Raw genomic sequence first — 22751 nt, 5'->3', positions numbered from 1 at the left:
TGGGAAGGGTAAAGAAGAAGAAAATAATTATTTACTTTCCTAGAAATAGTAATTATTTTCCATTTCTGTCATGTTTCCTATTCCAGAAAGTTCTGTCTACATTTCTGAACCATCTGAATAGAAAAATAACAAAACAAAATATGATGCAGGAAAAAGTAGAGACTTTTAAATGATGAGATTGTTCTGTTTTGTTTTGTTTTGCTTTGCCAACACCTTTACTAGGCTTCGTTTTAAAGCACCATACATCAAAACACACCAGTACAAATTATGTTTATTAATACATGAAAGATTTTTAAAAGATTTTAAAAAAATTAAGGAAATACAACATTTGTTGCCATCACATGATCTAAATAAGCTAATACTGATTTCTTAAAAAAAAAGTAATAGTACTTTGGGTGATCTTTTTTTTTCTTTAGAGTTATTGCTCTGTTGTTAAAAAGGAAAAGTGTATATTTAATATTGACCTGTTGCATAAAGTTGCCAATTGTTTAAAACCTGGTTTTGTTTTACAGGTATTATCCCTACCATTATGCACCTTTCCTGTCTGATATCCGTAACATCAGTACACTCAAAATCCATTTTGAACTAGGAAAACCTTTTAAGCCATTCGAACAGCTTCTTGCTGTACTTCCAGCAGCTAGCAAAAATTTACTTCCTACATGCTACCAGGTGGGTTTTAAAATTAAATGTTTGTATGTCCTTTTTGATACTTAGGAGTTCCTCATATAAGAGATGATGACTCGAGCCAAAGGTAGCCACTTAACAACTGAGCCGCCAAAACACCCCAGATTCTTGGATTTTAGAAATTTTTTCTTTCTAAATTATCTTAGATACAGTTCTTACATTACTTACCAAAATCAATTGATGAGGACTCAAAAGTTCATAAGTAAATTAAGTTTAAAAATGGAGGACTGTTGGAAGCCTGTGAAATTAAGTCTGAGAACAGAATTTAAGTGGGCCTTATAGAGTGATAAGACAATGAAAGATAGAAGTGGTAAAGTTGAAAGTAAAGTAAAGTAAAGTGAAGTAGTGACCTACATAACTAGGTCACTACAATGGGAAAGTAAGAGTAGCTTAGAAGTCTCATAGTTGAAAATCACAATATAGCAAGTATATTGCAGCATTTCTAAGATGTAAAAATTTAGCTTTGCTTATGCTTAGGAATTTTAAACTGTAACAAGTAAATATTGTAAATATATTAACAAAAAGTTATATTGATATTTGTTCTTAAATTTCTATTACTCTTTTATATTTCCATAGCACTTGATGACCAGTGAAGACTCACCAATTATAGAATATTATCCACCTGATTTTAAAACTGACCTAAATGGGAAACAACAGGAATGGGAAGCTGTGGTACTAATACCTTTTATTGATGAGGTCAGTGCATGAAGTAGTTATGTATATGCATATATTCTTTCTTTCTTTCAAGTTTTTATTTAAATTCCAGTTAGTGTGATATTAGTTATAGGGGTAGAATTTGGTGATTCATCAATTACTGATACCTGATGCTCATCACAACACTTGTCCTCCTTAATCCCCATCACCTGCTTAACCTGACACCCTGCCCACCTCCTCTCCAGTAAACATCAGTTTTTCTATAATTAAGAGTTGTTTTCTCGGTTTGACTTTTTCCCCCATGTTCATTTGTTTCTTAAAGTCTGCATATGAGTGAAACCATATGGTATTTGTCTTTCTCTGACTTATTTCACTTAGCATAGTATTCTAGCTCCAGCTATGTCATTGTTATGACAAGAGTTCATTCTTTTTATCTGAGTAATATTCCATATTATATATATACACCACATCTTTATCCATTCAGCAGTCGATGGACATTAGGCTCTTCCAAGGTTCAGCTGTTGTTGATAATGCTGCTATAAACATCAGGGTGAATTTATCCATTTAAATTAGTATTATTATATCCTTTAGATAAATACGTAAAGGTATTTACTACCAGATCATAGTGTAGTTCTGTTTTTCATTTTTTGAGGAACCTCCATACAGTTTTCCACAGTAGCTGCATCAGTTTACATTCCCACCAACAGTGTAAGAGTGTTCCCCTTTCTTCACATCCTTGCCAACACATGTTATTTCCTTTGTTATTAATTTTAACCCTTCTGACTGATGGGAGTTGATATCTTATTACAGTTTTGATTTGTATTTCACTGATGATGAGCGATGGTGAACATCTTTCCATTTATATGCATATATTTTTAATCAGATTATTTCACATAAATTAATGAGCAGTGGGTTTCAATCACCATTTATGTTTTATTAATGAGATTTCACTACTCCCTTCTTCATTATGTGCATAAAAACTTCTAGGTATGCCAATTATAAGAAAGTTGAAGTGGCTTTACTAACATTAGAAAAATAGGACTAAGGAGTATTACCAGAGATCAAGAAGAAATTTCATATAGATTAAAAAGTCAAGTCAGTTTGGGGCACCTGGCTAACTCAATCAGTAGAGCATGTGACTCTTGATCTTGGGGTTGTGAGTTCAAACCCCATGTTGGACATAGAGATTACTTAAAAAAAAAAAAAAGTTCATCAAGAAGATATAAAAATCCTGAATGTACGTGTACATTATAACAGAGTTTCAAATACATAAAGCTATCAGAATTGAAAGGAAAGAAAAATTCAAAGGAAATTTGAAAATATTGTGATCTAAATGATAATAAAAACACAACATAATTTGTGTGATGAAGCTAAAGTAGTGTTTTAAGGGGCATTTAAGTTTCTAGATGGTTACACTGAACAAAAAAAAAGTCTCACAATAAATTACCTAAGCTTCCTACCATAAGAAGCTAAAAATGCAAGAGAAATTAAACCCAAACAAAACAGAATGAAGGAAATAATAAAGATAGGAACAGAAATCCATAGAAAATGAACGAACAATAGAGGAAAAATCAATGGAACCAAAAGCTCTGAAAATAAATTATCAAAAGAAGTGTCCTCTCAGGAGGAAAAAAAAACTGACGTGTTTATGGAGCGGAGAAAGCAAGTGTTTATTCACACCTTATTAGTTGTTTTTTTTAAATATAAATATTTTTATTTATTTATTTGACAGAGAGAGATCACAAGTAGGCAGAGAGGCAGGCAGGGTGTTGGGGATCAGGCTCTCTGCTCAGCAGGGCTGATGCAGGGCTCAATCCCAGGACCCTGAGATCATGATCCGAGCCAAAGGCAGAGGCTCCAACCCACTGAGCCACCCAGGCACCCCTCTTTTTGAAAACTTTTTATATTTTGAATGTGAAGAAGGATTAGACTCAAATTTTGAATGTGACATTGGAGAAGAAAATAGGATGTAACTAAATACCATTGTCAATGAACAGTAATTATAGAAATTCAATTTACTATGTATTTCCTGAAAAACGGTTACTGATTTTTTATATTGATATTTACAATATCAGTAGTATCTTAGAATCAAGAAATTATGGTATAATACTATCTGTTTTGTTCTGTAATCTTTTCTAGATTTTGCTACTTCTTTCCTCTTTATATCACTTTTTCTGTAAATGTTCTGAAAATGGCATAGATCATTATTGAACTAAAAGTCTAGGAGGCCAGTCTGGAAACTAGTTCATCAGTTTCTAATAGAGTTAAACATACATTTACTGTCCAACCCAGCAGTCACACTACTGGATATTTATCCCAGAGAAACGAAAATTATGTCCACACAGGAAAACCTATACACGAAAGTTTAGAGCAATTTATTTGTAATAATCCCAAACTGGAAAAAAATGCAAATGCCCTTAAATGAGTGAGTAGATAAATTGTAGTATATCCATATGGTGGAATATTACTCAGCAATATAAAGAACTATTGATATAAGCAACTTGGATGAAAACAATTTCGTTAAGTGAAAAAAATCAGTCTCAGAAGGTTATATATTACATTGTTTCATTTATATAATATTCTTAAAATGATAAAATTACTATGATATAAAACATGGAGTGACTGCTAGGGTTTAAGGTTGGGAATAGGGTATGATTATAAAGGAATAATAAAGAATTTCTTTATGATGTTGTACCAGTTCTGCATTCCAGTTTTAGTGGTGGTTAATATGAATCTATACACTTTGATAAAAATTTCATAGCACTGTATACATACAAAATCACATACAAAAACCAGTGAAATCTGAATAAGTATAGTTAATAATATTGTACTTATGTCAGTGTCCTGGTTTTGATAATTTACTGATGCTATGTGTAGGATATTATTGGGGAAAGCTGGGTGAGAGGTACATGAGAATACTCTGTACTAATTTTGTAAATTCTTATGAATCTTCATGTTCTTTGCCACTGTATGTAATGCTATAATAAACTACTTGTGTATTCATGTGTTCTTTTTGTTTGTTTATGCAGTCTTAGGTATTGGAAATTTTGTTTTTTTAAGATAGATTCCCAAAAACAGGATTGCTTGGCTAATGGGAATATATATTTTTACATTTAGTGAATATTCTTTTTCAAAAAGACTAGTCTAATTCACCCAATATTTAGTGCCTTCTTCTCTGCCTCTCCAGACCTGAATATTAACCTGAATATTACTGCTTTATTTAATTTTGGCCATTCTGTTGATGGATGCCATTAAAATATATGTAATTAAATTAATTAAATATATGAGATAATTTGGAGAGGTAAACATTTTCTATACCATGGCAAAATTTGTAAAGTAAGAGATTAATCCTTTATGAATTATGGTAACTATAATAATTGTGGTAAATTCACATTTAAAATTTTATTCTCGTGTACCTAGGTGGCTCGGTCATTAAGTGTCTGCCTTCGGTTCAGGTCATGATCCCAGGGTCCTGGGATTGAGCCCTGTGTCAGGCTCCATGCACAGTGACAAGAAAGCTGCTTCTCCCTCTCCCACTCTCCCTGCTTGTGTTCCTGCTCTCACTCTCTCTCTCTATCAAATAAATAAATAAAATCTTTAAAAAAAAATTTTGATTCTCTGCTGTTTTTTTTTTTAAGATTTTATTTATTTGAGAGAGAATGAGCAAGAGAGAAAGCACAAGCTGGGGGGAGGGGCAGAGGGAGAAGCAGCCGCTGATACAGGAGCCCAACCTCAAACCCAGAACAATAGGATGATGACATGAGCTGAAGGCAGATACCTAACCAACTGAGTCACCCAAGCACCTCAATTCTCTGCTATTCTTATTCACGGTTAGTTCCTATTATTGGAATAATAAGTTCAGAATAAATTGTAGTGGCAAACAATATTCTAGGGGCCTTTGAAACAGTTTTTCATATGATAAAATGGAAAAGAATTCCATTAGTTAAGATTTTTATTTTTCAAGAACACAAATAATAATTCTGCATACTGAGGGAAAAGATCTATTCTGTATGTTGAGATTACAGAAATTTTATGCTTTTAACTCTTCTCTTCAATCTTTCAATGCAGAAGCGATTGTTGGAAGCCATGGAAACATGTAACCACTCCCTCAAAAAGGAAGAAAGGAAAAGAAACCAACATAGTGAGTGCCTAATGTGCTGGTATGATAGAGACACAGAGTTCACCTACCCCTCACCATGGCCAGAAAAGTTCCCTGCCATAGAACATTGTTGCACAAGGTAATGTTATTTGGTAATTTTTCAACTATAGCAAAGAGCTCCCTTTGGAGGCATTGAGGGGGAAGCTTTTGAATATTTACTTGGAGAATTAAAAATTAATTTTTGATAGTTACAGTCAGTTGATAATGAGTTATATCCAACTTGCCAAAGACCATAGCATCTCACAGTTATTTCTGTAGTTCTCTGCTTTGGTCAGATTCTCTCTCTCTCTCTCCTGTTAAAGTTGGGTTTTTTGTTTGTTTGTTTTTTAGTTTTTCCTCCCTGGTGTATATCTGTACCCTCCCCACTTTAAGAGGATGTATGAATTTTTGTTTCCATTGTCAGTGTTTCCATTGTCAGTCAGTAATGCTAGGAGCATTATTTGATGTGCTGTGACTTTGCCTCTTACATTCCTAATCACCCAGCCAGAAAGAAGAAAAAAAGAATTAAAGGGGTCCTATAATCTCTTGCTTCAAACCCATCTTTACTTTCCCTTCCTCATTAAAATGTCCTTGTTTTTTTTTCTTTTTTCTCATTTTCCCTGCAAATAATTTACCCAGATGGAACTAAAATGAACATCTCCCAGTTATGCTTTTTCTTTTTGTTAATGCAAAGAGAAAGATGGAATAGACATTATAAAATGTTGCTTTTCCATCTGGGTTATAGAACATGGAGGATATGGAGATTTGTAACGTGCTTTATATGTTCCTATACTTCTAAATTAAATACATATATATGTATATACATATAGGGGGAGTTTTATTTCAAGTTAATGGTGAAAACGTCCATTCAGTAACCTACATGTATAGCTGCATCTAGTCTATTATAATAACAGAATATGGGTTGTCCTGCTCCATATTGTCTTTGTCTTAAAAGACAAATTGTCATTCCCTTGCTTAAAAGCAAGGATGACTCTTGCAAAGTAAGTATTCAAGGGAATACTGAAAAACTGATTGCTTGTAGTGTGTGAATTTTGAATTAAATGCCTTGATTTATTTTCTAGGTATAAAATAATATCATTAGATGCTTGGCGTATAGACATAAGCAAGAACAAAATAACCAGGGTTGACCAGAAGGCGTTGTATTTCTGTGGATTTCCTACCCTGAAACACATCAAACACAAAGTCAGTTGTTGTTTAGTTCAAAATTTTTTCACCTAATTGAATATAATGTGATTATGGAGAAAGATTGAAATTAAATTCTCTGAATTCTTTTAAAGTTTTTTTTGAAGAAGAGTGGGGTTCAAGTATTCCAGCAAAGCAGTCGTGGAGAAAACATGATGTTAGAAATCTTAGTGAATGCAGAATCAGATGAACTTGTAAGTATTTTCCTTGTTACATATTTATTAGGTGCTTATTATGCATTAAACTGTTCTAGTTGGAATGTGTTTACCAAAGAAGTATAACATGTAATAATTCCAAAAGTTCATGGTAAATAAGGATAAAATAAAGAAACATTTACATAAAATTTAAAGGAAATATATAATTATGATGTAATGAGCAAGAAATATTCCATGAATTTTGGAAAGAAGATAAACTGTGTGAGCTGAAGATTAAGTACAAGCTTATAAATGAGACTAGGCTTGAGCTGGGTGTGAAGAAAAAGATTATCACAGAGAGGAGAAAAGTAGGGGAAGGGTATTCTAGTTGAAAGGAATAACATGAGCTGGAAATAAATGTGTGATACATTATCTTATTCTTTTTAACCTTTTTGTATGTCTGAAATTTTTCTTAATACATTTTCTTTTTTTATAATGTGATGTATTTGAGGAGAAGGAATAGATAAACCTGACTGAAGCAGAGGACTTGTGTTAGCAAGTAGTAGAAAATAAGGTTGAAAAAACAGATTGAGGCCAGATTATGGAGGACCTTGAATACCAGGCTAAGCAGTTTGGACTTTGTTTTCCCGTAACTGTTATCCTGAAATCATATTTTCATAAGGATTAATTCGGTGGCAGTATAATAGACTAAATTGCACAAAAAAGAAATGGAAGAAAATGAAAAAAGCCTGCAAGTTAAGAGGTTATGGTTTGGAAATGTTAGGTAATAAGGACAAAAACTGAAAGTAGTAATAGATCTAGATGAATAAGACTGTTAAAATTGACAAGTTTCATCATTTGTTCAAACATAGAGGATGAAAAGAGGAAGAAAATACTAAATATGACTGAGATGTCAAGCCTAGTTAACTAGTAAATAGTTGTTGTTTATTGGAATAAGGAAGTTAAAGTGGGAAAGTCTCTGGCTTGAGGGGATTAATGATAGGTAACGATGGAATTTTAAGGTGATGCCAGGGTGTCTAACTGGTGCTGCCCTGCCAGACTTTCTCAACAAGAGTTCCACAAGAGCTTTAAGCCCTAACGCCCTAAGTCATCCATTTGAATGTAGTAGATTAATTTTCTGTACATTTAGAGTGGGACTATTGTGTACCATCCTTTGGATAATTGAAAAGAATAGTCAAATTATTTTTTGTGTTCTGTGGTTCAGATGAAGAACCTCAGTGGAGAAAGTCTGCTTATACACAATACCTGGAGCTAGAGCTTGGAAGGAGGTAGGGCTATATGAGTCATTAACAAGGAGTGATGGCTGAGGCCTTAGGGCTCATTTTCCTGAAGAAAATGGACTCTGAGAGTTCAAATCTCAACATGAAGAAATACCCATAGTTAAAAGGTGGAAAAGGAACCAGTGAAATTGACTATAGTGTTCAGAGGTGAGAAAATGATTTCCAAGTTAAGTAATACCACAGAAGCATGGAGTAGATACTACACGTAGTGCAAGAATAAAAACTGAAACAAGGTCTGTGAATTTGTCTTTCAGGGATCATTATTGGCCTTTGAGGATTTCATTCCAGTAAATTGCTTTCCTAACTCCTCTAATAACTAGTCGGGGTGGGGGTGGGGGCGGATCTAGGTAGGTGGATAGTAGAGGTAGCAAGGATTGGGCCCTTAGGAAGATTATCATTGAAAAGAAGTCTAGAAACATAATGTAGGTAGAGGCAGTTTAACACGCTAAATCCATACAAAAGGAGAGAGGTAGAGCTATAGAGGAAGGAGGTCTTAAAGACACTAGAGATGAGGGATATTAATGATAACAAGACCCCATGTGAGGTATTAAGGGATTTCATTTTAGGCTTAGTCTGAAGATTAAATTGAGAAATGACAAATTTTCCTTCAAAAACTAAAGGAGAATGAGAGAAGAAATACATGTGTAGAAGGGAAAAGGATAATTATGGGTTCCTAGTTTTAATGTTGAAACTTGTTTTATTTATCAGAATAGTAATTCTTTTGCTTTATATGTTAGACATAAAATTAGACATTTAATTAGACATTAAGAAGTGTCTAATTAAAAGTTGCTGCAAAAAGTCTAAAAATAATCATCTGTAATTTTTAAAGAAATATTTGCTAGGGGCACCTGGGTGGCTCAGTGGGTTAAGCTTCTGCCTTTGGCTCTGGTCATGATCTCAGGGTCCTGGGATTGAGCCCCGCATTGGTCTCTCAGCTCGGCAGGGAGCCTGCTTCCCCCCTCTCTTTCTACGTGCCTCTCTGCCTACTCGTGATCTCTCTCTCTCAAATAAATAAATAAAATCTTCAAAAAAAATTTGCTAATAATGATTAAGCATAATAAACAGAAAAGAACTGAATGAAAATCTGTATTTAAATTTCAGTTGCGACTACAAAGTTGTTGTAAACAAACTAGAATTTTTACCTAAGATATTATTTCATATAAAATATTTATACAGCATTTTACAGTTTACAAAAGATTTTGTGCGTATTATTTTATCACCAAATAAACATTGTGAGGTAGGTGTTACTTCTTATTCTCATATAAGAAAACTCTGCCTCAGTGGGGGGTTTAAATGATTTGCCTACGATTCTATAGCTGGAAGGACATAGAACTCAAATTTGGACCCATGATTCCTAATTTTAAGTCTAGGGTTCTTATTTCATTATACCAACTACAAACTGAAATGAAGTCAGATTTCTTAGATTCTTTTATCTGATTATTTGATATGAAACCATGAATAGCCCTTTTGTAGACATTTCTGCTATTCTTACCACCTTTCTCAGTTTCCATGAGAAAAATAACCATGAGAATAATAGGATCATAGAATTTTATAATTGGGTAGAATTTTGTAAAGCATCTATTCGAAATCATTAATCCTACAAATTAAGAAATTTAAATGGAGTTAGCAGCAGAACTAAGAATCTAGGTTTCTTGCTAAACATTATTTCTAGTAATGTTGGCTATTGTTAGGGACAGTAATACATTATACGTCGGTGCTCTTCAGTTTAATTTCACTGGAACCTATTTATTCACCAAGTAATTTCATTCAGGATTAAAGTCAGTGGGCCATCCTTTACTAATAAGTGCCATTGCTGTTGAGAAAATGAGAAGAAGGCAAGCTTCCTGGTGTCATAATGTTTATACTGTAGAACAGTACCTTAAGTTGGTCATAGTGCCTCTCTAATAAGAAGGGATTGGGAGAGGGGAAGGTAAACTTGGTCAACTTTAATAGATTTATACTAAAATTAAGTGTTAAAGAAAGGCAGATGGGTAAAAACAAGTGAAATGTATTTTTTTTAATAAAGGAAAGGGGAAAAAAATTAAGACTCCAACCAGAAATCCTGGGAAACATACTAAAAAGAAAAAGAGTAGTTAGCAATAAAGATACAACTTAAAGAAGACAAATTAGGAAAACTAACTGAATTCAAGTGGATGGAATAATTAGTTGGAGAGTAAAGTTGAAAAGAGGAGGAACTGTAGGAAATAAATGGTTTGAGTGAGCAAATGGTATTTTATATGTCTTAATTATTAAGGTAAGGTTTATATTGATTTTAAAGACCTTTGTAAACACAAGCCAGGTTGTAATTATTTAATTTTGCCTTTGTACACTTAACTCTTAGACCTGAAATATGAGTGAACTTTTCTGCTTTTACTTTAAGTGTGTAGAAAATATAGCTTCATCCGTGCTTGGAAAGTCTGTCTTTGTTAATTGGCCTCATCTTGAAGAAGCTAGAGTTGTTGGTATATCAGATGGAGAAACTAAGTAAGTAAGATTTGATGTATATTTTTTAAATTTATATTTGTTTTGTTAACTTGATGGCTTTTAATGATATTTTTTAAAACTGAAAGAATTACCCAAAAAACCTGATAGAATTACTGTAAAAATATTTACACTCTATAGTGAAAATGAAAGTCTTTTAATCACATCATTCAAAGTTCAACCATAGTACCTCACTGAGATATTTTAGATGCATTTATCTTTTCCCTTTTGCTTTCTTTTCCTTTTAATTATGTGAAAGTTCTGTATCCTAATTTTTTGCTAGCAGTTATTATTTAGCAAATATATTTCTCTTTCTGACAAGAATGAATGGCATATATAACCTGACCTTCCATGCCCTTCCCAGGTTTCATTTAAATAATACATCAATTTTTAAATTTTCATTTAAATAATACATCAATTTAAGAAATAGTTTCTTATTTTATTTCAGTTCATGATCATTTTGTCACTGATTATTTAGACAATTCTTTGTCATCTTGTATCTTTATTTCATGTAAATTTAGTCTGATTGTTTTTATTTTTCATGTGTCTAGAACCTTTAAAGGTAATTTTTTCAGAGAAAATGTTGCATTTGCTCTAATGTAATGAGCCATTACATATCCAAAAGATCATTTTTGCTTTCCTCACACTTAGGTTTAGAATTTTAGAGGCCTAGTCCTTTTTCCTTAGTTTTCTGTGAGCATACTTTAGTTGTGTTCTGTCATAAAATTTTGTTGACAAGAGATCAGTCCAGTCCCATTATGATTTTTTTTCTTCTATGGGTAACTGCTTTTGTTGAGGAGCTCTTGAGAAATCTTTTTTTTTTTTTCCTTGAGAAATCTTGAGGGTTCTTTTCTTTTTTAATCATCAGAATACAGTTCCCTTCCCTTTTTAATGAAGTTCTGTTTATCCGTTTTTTCATTTACAGATCATGCTTTTGGTATAAGAACTTTGCCTAGCCTGAGGTCCCATACCTTTTCCCTATATTTTCTTCAAAAAGTTTTATAATTTTACCTCATCCTTTTACATTTAAATCCGTGACCCATTGTGAATTAATTTTTGTATTAGGTATGAGGTTTAGGTCAAGGTTCATATATTTGCCTATGAATGAATATTCAGTTGTTCCAGCCCCATTTATTGAAAAGGCTGTTCTTCCTCCATTAGATTGCCTTTACACCTTTGTAAAAAGTCAGTTGAGCATAACTGTGTGGGTCTATTTCTGAGTTTTCCATTTTGTTGCATTTATCTGCATATCTGTTTTTATGCCAGTACCACACTGTCTTCTTACTGTAGCTATATATTTCTCAATCTTAGGTATAAATCTAACAAATTACATACAGGATCTGTATGCTAAAAAAAAAAGGAAACCACTGGGGAAAGAAATCAAAAATTGAAATAAATGGTGAGATAAATGGAGATCCATTTGGATCAAAAGACTCAACATAGTAAAGATACCAAGTCTCCCCAAATTAATTTGTAGGCTTAAAGCACTCCTATCAAAATCTCTCCCAGGTTTTATGGAGGCAGAACAACGTATTCTAAAATTTATATGGAAAGGATTTATATGGAAATAAAATTTATATGGAAATAATTAAAACAATTTTGAAAAATAAAAATAAGGCAGAAGGAATTGCTCCATCTAAGTATTTAAGTTATTTTGGAGCAACTATAGATAATACTATGTTTTAAATGTTGGTTTCCACAGCTAGTATCTAGAAATACAGTTGATTTCTGTATGTTGATTTTATATCCTGGGATCTGGCAAACTAAGTTTACTTCCCTGTCTCTCTTCTTGAAGAGTCCAGGCCAGTTATTTTGTATAATTCTGGATTTACCTGATTGTCTCTGCTTAGTGTCACTTAACTTGGTCCTCCATCCCACATATTTCCTGTCAACTGGAAGTTAGGTATAATGGTTTATGAGAATCAAGTTAAAATTTTTAGCAAATACACTTTATTGAATTTGAGAGTGTTTTTTTTAATTCTTTAAAAATCTATATTTTATTATATATTTAGTTTTTTGAGAGAAAATAAAATTTTTATATTTGAAATTTTTTACAAGTCTTTGTTCTAAAATTTTATATTACAGTTTAAAAAAAGAATGTTGGGGGACACCTGGGTGGCTCAGTGGGTTAAGCCTCTGCCTTCAGCTCAGATCATGATCTCAGGGTCCTGGGATCAAGCCCCACATCAGGCTCTCTGCTCAGCAGAGGGCCTGCTTCCCTTCCTCTCTCTCTGCCTGCCTCTCTGTTCACTTGTGATCTCTCTCTATCCATCAAATAAATAAAAAATCTTTAAAAAAAGAAAAAAAAAGGATGTCTGGTGTTTTGCTGTTATATCATGTAGAAACCTTTTCACTTTGAGGACTTATGCTGCTAAACACCTTATTAAACCATAAATTTGGAGGTAATATAATTTTAATTTTATTTTAATTTTTAAGATTTTACTTGGAAGAACCTCCAGGAACACAGAAGCTTTATTTGGGAAGAACTGCCCCACCATCTAAAGTGGTCCATCTTGGAGACAAAGAGCAATCTAACTGGACAAAAGAAGTACAAGGAATTTCAGAATAGTGAGTGTCAAAATGTATTTAATGTCATAGAACTAGAATGTGATCTAATGTACTTGTTCTCTCATTATTTCCTACTTAACATAGTAATCACTATGAATACTGACTACATCTTCATTTTATGTTCTAAAGAAAACAATAATCCTAGTTTAAAATAATACCTGGTTAGCAGCAGTGATAGCTTTGCCCAGTTTGTCACTAAAATTCTTCATGATGTACAAAGAAAGAAAAGATACAATCACATAATACTAGGAATAACAGTTAATAATAGTTATTAGGTTGCCACTGAATTTCTTGGCCACATGTAATGAAAATAGGAAGGAAAATTTTCCTTTGTTCCTCACCCTTAATCTCTGATCACTTTCCTACCTTCTCTGCATCTAAGTCCGTTACGCCCCTGAATTCAGAAATGCAGGGTCTGTAACCAGCCAAATAACTAAGAAACTGGCCCTCCTCCATGGTCCCACCATGACTTCTCTTTCTTCATCCAAATACTAGAATTCTCCAAACCAAAACAGAATAATATATATTGGCAATGGCGCATGAAATTGTGTTGTAAATGTATATCCATCTCCCTTCCTGTTAAAACTGTAATAACATCCATTGGTAAATGGGAATTTAAGGAGATGCCTCTTACACAATTTTAGAGTTGATACCAGGCTATACTATCCTTATTCAAAAATGAGTAAACAGGGAAAATATAAAGAGACCATAAAAAACCTTCCAGCATGGGGTGCCTGGGAGGCACAGTCAGTTAGGCATCCAACTCTTGGTTTCAGCTCAGGTCGTGATCTCAGGGTTTTGAGTTCAAGCTTGCATCAGGCTCTGTGCCCACCCAGCATGGAGGCTACTAGAGATTCTCTCCCTCCCTCTCAAATAAATAAATAAATCTTTAAAAAAAAAACAACAAAAACCCATCTAGCATAAAACAAGGAGATAAACAGCTCTTTGGAGGTAGAGCTATTTTTTGTCTTCTGAGAGTATAAATTAGATACCCCTGTCGTAGTCCATACTATATTGAATTTTATTTTATAGTTCATAAATAAAAATCACAATAATAAATTTATTTGTGTGATTATTTTAATGACTATTTCCTTAGATAGTAAGCTCCATAAAGGTAGGGAACATATCTACTTTTGTTAACACTCTGTTCTCATTCTTTGGCTAATGCTAAAGCAGCCTATAAATATTTGTTTGTTTAAATGAACAGAGATTGTTTTGTTCGACTCCTTTGATTGACAAGAAACTCCATTCAGAATACTACAAGAGTTTAGACATTTATTCATGTGTTCAACAATTATTGATACTTGCTGGGTTTAGTGGTTGGCACTGTAGATACCATAAAGAATAAAATTATATAGTCCCTATGCTCATGAAACTTAACGGCTGGTAGATGAAAACTGGGCATTAATGTCTTGTGTGAATTTTTTTTTTAAGATTTATTTATTTGAAAGAGAGAGAGAGAGCAGATGCATGAGTGGGGGATGGGGCAGAGAAAGAGAATATCCAAGCAGACTCCAGCTAAGCCTGGAGCCCAATGCAGGGCTCAGTCTCAGGAGCTGTGAGATCAGAACCTGAGCCAAATCCAAGAAGCCACTTAACTGAGCCACCAAGGTGCCCCATCTTGTGTGAATTTTTGATCAAACTATAATTATGATAATTACTTTGAAGAAGTAGTGTTCTGAGACCATGTAATAGAGGAGTTTGACTTAGCTAAGGAGGCATTTGCCTTAGTTATAGAAAACTTACCAAAAGAAAATGTTGATTAAACTGGTTATCTGAATATGGGGTAGGAGTTAGGCAAAGAGTGAAAAGGGAGCATGTTTCAGGATGAGAAAAATGTACATATAAAGTTCCTATGGCAAGTGGAAAAGTAGCATATATAACATTAATGATAATGGCCAATGTGACTGGAGTGTTAGAACCAAAAAGGAACCCTAATGAGGAAGATGAGGCAACAAAGGGGAAAGAAACAAGGCAATCTGAGAGGTAGGAGAACAGCCAGGAAAGTGTTACATCATGCAAATTAAAAAAAAAAAAAAAAAAAAAAAAAAAGAGTGTTTGAAGAATAAGGGAATAAGTCATGTCAAATATTATGGAGAAGATAAATAAACAAGAGCTATTTTGTTTGAGCAGTGGGGCTGCAAGCTGGACTAGTATGGGTGGAAGAATGATTGAGAGTAACAGAAATGGAGACATAATAGGAGTAAACAGCTTCAGAAACTTCAGTTGTGAAGTAAGCCAGAAGCTCTTGACTCCTTGTTCTGTCGGTTCTTCCCATATGGATGGACTTGATCTTCTTGATGGCCACGAAGAGCAGAGATAATAATCAATGCAGCAGACTGCTGAAGTTGATGGCAATGTGTGTTGATTCATACAAAAGAATGATTTTTAGTGCCTGCCAGTTTAGTATCTCTGGTTAACCAAATAGGGTAGACGAGGCTATGTGGATTCATAAGCACTTAGGTGTATTTATTCTGATTACCATTTTCTTAGACTGCTTGTTTTTTTTTTTAACCACCATATTCCTCTCTCATATCACCTTACATTTTGTCCCCTCTTCCCACACCTCCCCAGCACTTCTATAATATGTCTTGTAAGGTGAAATTCATACGGCCAGTGATACTCTGCCCCTGAGGGTGGGTTTATCTTACTTACTTGTGATTTTGCACATTATATCAACATGAGGATCTCATGGCTCTAATGATTAAGAATAATGCTTGCACAGACCATCCTTAACTCTAAGACTTCTACAGCAAGAATGTAGATCTTATTACTTATTTCACTTATCTCCATATATCTTATTAACAAAGACTTGTTCTCCTAAGTTCAGTACATCCTTTTTTGTGTGAACATAACACATGAAATATTTCAAGGAGTACCAAGTTATGTGACTTTATTTTTAGAAACTCTCTGAGTACATATGACAATGTTGGTACCTTTTTGTATTCCTGTGTAGCAGATTTCCTTTCTAATGAAAACTACCAATAAGACATAGCTAAAGGGGGGGCGCCTGGGTGGCTCAGATCATGATCTCAGTGTCCTGGGATCGAGCCCCACATCGGCCCTCTGCTCAGCAGGGAGCCTGCTTCCCCCTCTCTCTCTGCCTGCCTCTCTGCCTACTTGTGATCTCTCTCTCTGTCAAATAAAATAAATAAAATCTTTAAAAAAAAAAAAAAAAAGACATAGCTAAAGGGGCACCTGGGTGGCTCAGTGGGTTAAAGCCCCTGCCTTCGGATCAGGTCATGAACCCAGGTTCCTAGGATCAAGCCCCGCCCGCATCGGGCTCTGCTTGGCAGCGAGCCTGCTTCCTTCCCCTCTCTCTTCCTCCTTCTCTGGCTACTTGTGATCTCTGTCTGTCAAATAAATAAATAAAATCTAAAAAAAAAAAAAAAGACATAGCTAAAGAGGGGCACCTAGGTGACTCAGTGGCTTAAGCCTCTGCCTTTGGCTCAGGTTGTGGTCTCAGGGTCCTGGGATCGAGCCCCGTGTCAGGCTCTCTATTTGGCAGGAAGCCTGCTTCCACCCCACTCCCAACCCCTGCTTGCCTCTCTGCCTGTCTCTTTCTCTCTCTCTGTCAAATAAATAAATAAAATCTTAAAAAAAAAAAAAAAGACATAGCTGAAGAAGGATATAGAATTGAATGGACTTGGTGTTTGGTTTATTCAGCGAGATAGGATCATGTGTAAAAATGAGAAGAGAGGTGCAATTTTCAAAAGAAAGAAAACAATGTATTTGAAGATGGAACAAGATAGATTCTTAAAGAGGAAAAAGGTAGCTCCTCTGTTTTAACAAGATGGTATACAAATACAGGTTGGTATGTGTGTTTGGCATGGAGCAGATGAGAAGCTCTCATCAGTTGCCTTTGTTTTCTTTGTAAAGTGAATGTTGAATTCACCTATTTAGAATGGAGGCAGGAAAAGAGAGATTGGTCTTAAATTTGAGTAAAACAGAGAAGGTTTGAAAATAGTGCTTGGGGGAGCACTTGGCTGGCTCATTCAGAAGAACTTGTATACTCTTGATCTTGAGGTCATGAATTCGAGCCCCATATTGAGTGTAGAGATTACTTACATATATAAATAAACTTATAAAAAAAAAGTCCTTGGAGAAAATAGAAGACTATCAGTTGATCAGAAGAATGTGGTTGAATTATAGGCAATATTGAGGGCCCTTTTTGAAGTTGAATGACATTAATTTAAAATGTAATGATCTGCCCTATCTTTTGGTAGTAGAGCTCTGTTGATCAGTTACAGGCCTAGAAAAAGCAGAGATTTAACAAGCACTGGATTTTGCTAGATGGATATAATGAAAAGACAGAAAGGCAAGGAAGTTAAGGATATTGGCAGGAATGTTACTGAAAAAGTAGACAATGGAATCTAAGTGGGATAGTAGGAGAAGTAAAGTAGGTTAAGTTAATAGTTTTAGAGAAAGTAGAAGGATCAGTGGATTGGAGATCCCAAGTTAAGCTAATCATAAAGTGGTTGAGGGTCGCCTTTGTGGCTCAGTGGGTTAAAGCCTCGGCCTTTGGCTCAGATAATGATTTCAGCGTCCTGCGATTGAGCCCCACACCAGGCTCTCTGCTCAGCACGAAGCCTGCTTCCTCCCAGCCTCTCTGCCTGCCTCTCTGCCTACTTGTGATCTCTGTGTGTCAAATAAAAAAAAAAATCATAAAGTGGGTTGAACAAGCAAGTTTGCTGGAAAAATTTTTAGACAATAAGATGTTGGGATTAATGATTTTGGAGGTAAATCTATTATGGGTGATGTCATGACCCAGGTCATAGCTATAGGACTAGATGGCTGAAGTGGAATGGAAGAGATTATTGGTGCTAAGGAGATAGTGAAACTAAATTCCTGTGGTGTTAGTTAGGTTATATATGTAAACTCTGAGAACATTCTGGATGACAGTGGGCATAAGGATAGAATGGAAAAGAGCAGAGTAGTTTACTATGAGGGATTTGAATGTCACGGTAGGTTGTAAGGAGAACACCCTATCCTAGCCCATATACAGTATGAAAACAAATGGCTACTCCTTGAGAGAGCTACACGGAGAACTGATGATACTTCAGTTAAACAGGTTACTATTGAGGATATAATAGAATGAAAAGGATTGGGAATTGGAGAAAGAAGACTGAAATAAAGACATAAGAAAGTACTTTTGGGGTTGCTATGAAGAAGATGATGCATTTAGAAGATAATTTGGAGAAAAGTTCCAAAACCTTGTACCTCAAACAAGCAAGAGATGAGTCAACCCAAAAAAATGTGGCTACCAAATCATTGGTGACAAATGCCAGTTTATTAATAAATTATTAAAATACAGAATTATTTTTTAAGTACTGACTCACATTTTACATAAGATAAAGTTAAAGTATAGTTTTGTTTATACTTTAGAAAAGAAGAGATATGTTAAGTATTTTTAAAAATTTAATGCCCCAGGGGCGCCTGGGTGGCTCAGTGGGTTAAAGCCTCTGCCTTCAGCTCAGGTCATGATCTCAGGGTCCTGGGATCGAGCCCCGCATCGGGCTCCCTGCTCAGCAGGGAGCCTGCTTCCCCTCCTCTCTCTGCCTGCCTCTCTGCCTACTTGTAATCTCTCTCTGTCAAATAAATAAATAAAAATCTTTATAAAAAAAATTTAATGCCCCACATCAGTTATTTTAACCCTTGGAATCTGCATTAGAGAGACAAGCCCTAAAACATCTGGCTTTGAAAACCAGTGGGGCTTGTGGCCAGGAGAAACAGAGCTGTAGGAAATGGAGATTGTGTTCTTAAAGAGTTCCCACATGGACTCAATTATCCTAGGACCCAGGTAGGGTAAAAGCTGAAGTTTGTAAATTGCCTAGACCGTATGGGAAGGACATTGATTTGCTAACCTTAGGTAACTGTTGGAGAACAGGGGCCTATTGGAATTCTTTTCAGGGACTGAAGCATTGATAGGTGCCATTTTTGCATTCTTCTTCTATCTTGCTAGTGCCAAAGTTGGCAGGTGCCATTTTTGTATAGTAAAACAACACTATACAGCCTATATAGTAAAATAACACTAATATTGTTTGCCCAAGTGTACTTCAATTAAAAAAGAAAGAAAGAATACAGACTAGAGGCGCCTGGCTAGTCAATAGAATACATGACTCTAATCTCAAGGTCATGAGTTCAAGCCCCACATTGGGAGTAAAGTTTACTTAAAAATAAATAAAAAATAAATAAATAAACACAGCTGTTTAAAAAGAGAGAGAGAGAGAGAGAATATTGACCACAACACTGACCCCAAAGCAATAAAAGTAAAAGCTAAAGTAAATAGAGAGGGATGCCTGGGTGGCTCCGTCCATTAAGCCTCTGACTCCGTTTTGGCTCAGGTTGTGATCTCAGGGTCCTGGGATCTAGCCTCAGGTCAGGCTGTACACTCAGCCAGGAGGCTGCTTGAGGATTTCCATCTCCCTTTGCCCTTATCCCCTATACATGTGTGCATTTGCACATACTCTCACTCTCTCAAATAAATAAATTTTTCTTTTAAAAAGTAAATGGAGAAAAGTCTTCCTACCACTTGAAAATTTAAAGCTATTATTCTAAATTACTATTTTAGGTTTTTTTTCTAATAGAAAGTTTCTATTGAAGTATATAGAGAAAAGAATATACACAATGCATAAATATTTTACTTGATAAATTTTCACATGTATAACTAGAATGTAAGTCAAGAAACAGAACCAACAGAGGGGCACCTGGGTGGCTCAGTCCTTAAGCATCTGCCTTCGGCTCAGACCTTGATCCCAGAGTCCTGGGATCGAGCCCCACATGGGGCTCCCCGGGAGCCTGCTTCTCCGTCTCCCTTTCCCCCTGCTTGTGTTCCCTCTCTTGCTGTGACTCCCTCTGTCAAATAAATAAATAAAATCCTTAAAAAAAATAGAACCAACAGAGAAGTTGTCATAATCCTACAAAGCCCCGTATGCCCTCTTCCAGCCATTACCATCTATTTCTCCTCTCCTCCAAATGTAACTATTTTGATTTGTAACTCTAGAGATTAGTTTTTCCTATTTCGAACTTTGTAAGAATTGATTCATACAGAATGTATTCTTTTTGAACCTGACCTCTCTTGTTCCGTACTGTGATTCTAATATTCATATGTTGTTACATATAGTTTAGTTTGTTCATTTTCACTAATGATTATATTACATTGTATGAATATAGTACAATTTATCCATACTTTTGTGGATAGATAGTTGAGTTGTTTGGCGCTTTTAGTGAATAGGTATATATGCATTACTGTTAGGTACATAATTAAGAGTGGAATTACTGCTTCGTAGGATAATGCTTAAGCTCAGCTTGAGTAGATACTACCAAAAAGAGTTACAAAGTGATTGTATCAATTTACATTCTTCTAGCAATTTATAAGAATTTATTTTCTCTCTACCTTCAGTACTTATTATTGTCACTTCCATTTTAGCCATTGCTATATAGTGATATTTCATTTGGCTTAATTTGCCTTTCCCTAATGACAGTAAAAGTTGAGCATCCTTTCATATTTGTTGGTCATTTGAATATGCTCCTTTGTGCAATGCCTGTTCATATATTTTGCCCTTTTTCTGAGTTGATTACCTGTCTTATATTAATTTTGTTTTTTTTAAAGATTTATTTACTTATTTATTTTAGATAGAGCAAGAGCATGAACACAAGCACAAACATGGGGGAGGGTTGGAGGGAGATGGAGAAACAGATTGCTTGTGCTGAGCAGGAGGCTGACTCAGAGCTCAGTCCCAGGACTTGGGGATTGTGACCTGAGCTGAAGGCAGATGCTTAACCCACTGAGCCACCCACGTGCCCCACAGTCTCTTATTTATGATTTTCGTGTGATGCTATTCTCAATTTCAAAGAAAAGTCTTAAATGATTCATTATTAAATATAATGATTGCCATAGAGTGTTTTTTTTTTTTAAGATTTTATTTATTTATTTGACAGAGATCACAATTAGGCAGAGAAGCAGGCAGAGAGAGAGGAGGAAGCAGGCTTCCTCTGAACAGAGAGCCCGATGCGGGGCTCAAACCCAGGACTCCAGGATCCTGACCCGAGCCGAAGGCAGAGGCCCTAACCCACTGAGCCACCCAGGCGCCCCTAGAGTGTTTTTATTTAATTGATATTCTTTATTAGATAAAGGAAATTTCCTTCTATTCCTAGTTGGTTGAGAGTTTTTATCATTAATTAGTACTGATTTTGTCAGGTTTTTTCCTGCATCTGTCAAAACGACCATATGATTTTTCTTTTAATCTGGTGAATTACGTTGATTGAATTTCAAATATAAATCTATCCCTGAATTCCTGGAGTAAATCCTATTAGACTATGACGTATTTTCCTTTTTATATGTAATTGGATTAGATTTGTTACATTTTGTTTAGAATTTTTGCTTTTATTTTTATGAGAAAGATTAGCAAATAATTTTCTTTTCTTGGGATATTCTTGTCATATTGGTAGCAAGATTACTGGCTAAATAACTTTTGAGTAAAATTAGTAGGTTTTCCCACTGGATTTTTAGAAAATGGTAGCAGAAGGTGCCTGGGTGGCTCAGTTAAGTGTCTGCCTTTGGCCTAGGTCATGATCCCAGGGTCCTGGGATTGAGTCCCACATCAGGCTCTTAGCTCAGTAAGGAGACTGTTTCTCCCTCTGCTTGCCACTCCACCTGCTTGTGCTCTCTCTCTTTCTTTAACAAATAAATCTAAAAAAAAAAAAAGAAAGAAAGAAAGAAAGAAAAAGCAGAATGCTCCATTTCAGAAATTTGTTGGAAGACTTCTGTTTCTTTTTTTAAGACGCCGTGACTTATTTCAGACCAAGGCTACCATTGAGAACAACAATATATATATATATATAAGCTGCTATGGGAAAAAATATATATGTGTGTGTTATATATAATAATGTCATTCATCTATATACTATATATATCTATAGTATATATTAAATAATATATTTATATAAAACACAAATACAAAAATTTTAATTATGATATAATGAGCTGAGCAGATGGTCTGAATAGTAATATAGGCACACTAAAAATTCAGTCAGTGAGGGGTTACTGGGTGGCTCAGTTGAAAAAAAAAGAAAATTCAATCAGCTAGAAGATGAAGCTGAGGGATTCATTCCGTCAGCACACAGTACAAAAGCATGAAGAGATGAAAAGAGTATAGTCAGAATTTCTAGTATTTCTCAAATAGGAGTTCTAGGAAGAGAAAATGGAAAAGAGATAGGGAAATATCCCTTGGATGAAGAATAATTTTATCTTTAGATCAGAGGTCAGCAAATTTTTTCTGTAAAGGCCAGATAGTAGATATCCTGGGCTTCGTAGACTTTACAGTAGTAGACTTTGTAGACTTTGAGTAGTTTGTCACAACTACTCAACTATGCTATTGTAACACAAAAGCCATCATAGACAGTAAATAAATTGATGACTGTGTTTAAGTAAAATTTTATTTACAAGAAATGGGGTCAGTCTAGATTTGTCTCATGACCGTAGTTTGCTGACCTATATTTGAGATTGAAAAGGCCCACTGGGGGCACCTGGGTGGCTCAGTGGATTAAAGCCTCTGCTTTTGGCTCAGGTCATGATGCCAGGGTCCT

The 22751-nt window shown here is 34.9% G+C and overlaps 1 protein-coding gene across 4 annotated transcripts in view; it reads left to right on the top strand.

Moving 5' to 3' along the window:
• The window catches only part of XRN1 (5'-3' exoribonuclease 1), a 104395-nt gene that overhangs the window by 27892 nt on the left and 53752 nt on the right, over positions 1-22751 (top strand). For all 4 annotated transcript variants that reach the window (XM_004754480.3, XM_004754481.3, XM_004754484.3 and 1 more), the window contains 7 exons: positions 513-669; positions 1261-1380; positions 5407-5576; positions 6559-6679; positions 6775-6873; positions 10495-10598; positions 13032-13163. In XM_004754480.3, coding sequence (XP_004754537.1) covers positions 513-669; positions 1261-1380; positions 5407-5576; positions 6559-6679; positions 6775-6873; positions 10495-10598; positions 13032-13163 — 903 coding nt within the window. The remainder of the gene's footprint in view (positions 1-512; positions 670-1260; positions 1381-5406; positions 5577-6558; positions 6680-6774; positions 6874-10494; positions 10599-13031; positions 13164-22751) is intronic.

This window comes from Mustela putorius, unplaced genomic scaffold, assembly GCF_011764305.1.
Source record: "Mustela putorius furo isolate JIRA1106 unplaced genomic scaffold, ASM1176430v1.1 tig00003834_pilon_pilon_pilon, whole genome shotgun sequence".
Classification (NCBI taxonomy): Eukaryota; Metazoa; Chordata; class Mammalia; order Carnivora; family Mustelidae; genus Mustela; species Mustela putorius.
Note: the sequence above shows the minus strand (reverse complement) of the source record. Positions and strands in the feature narration are given on the sequence as shown.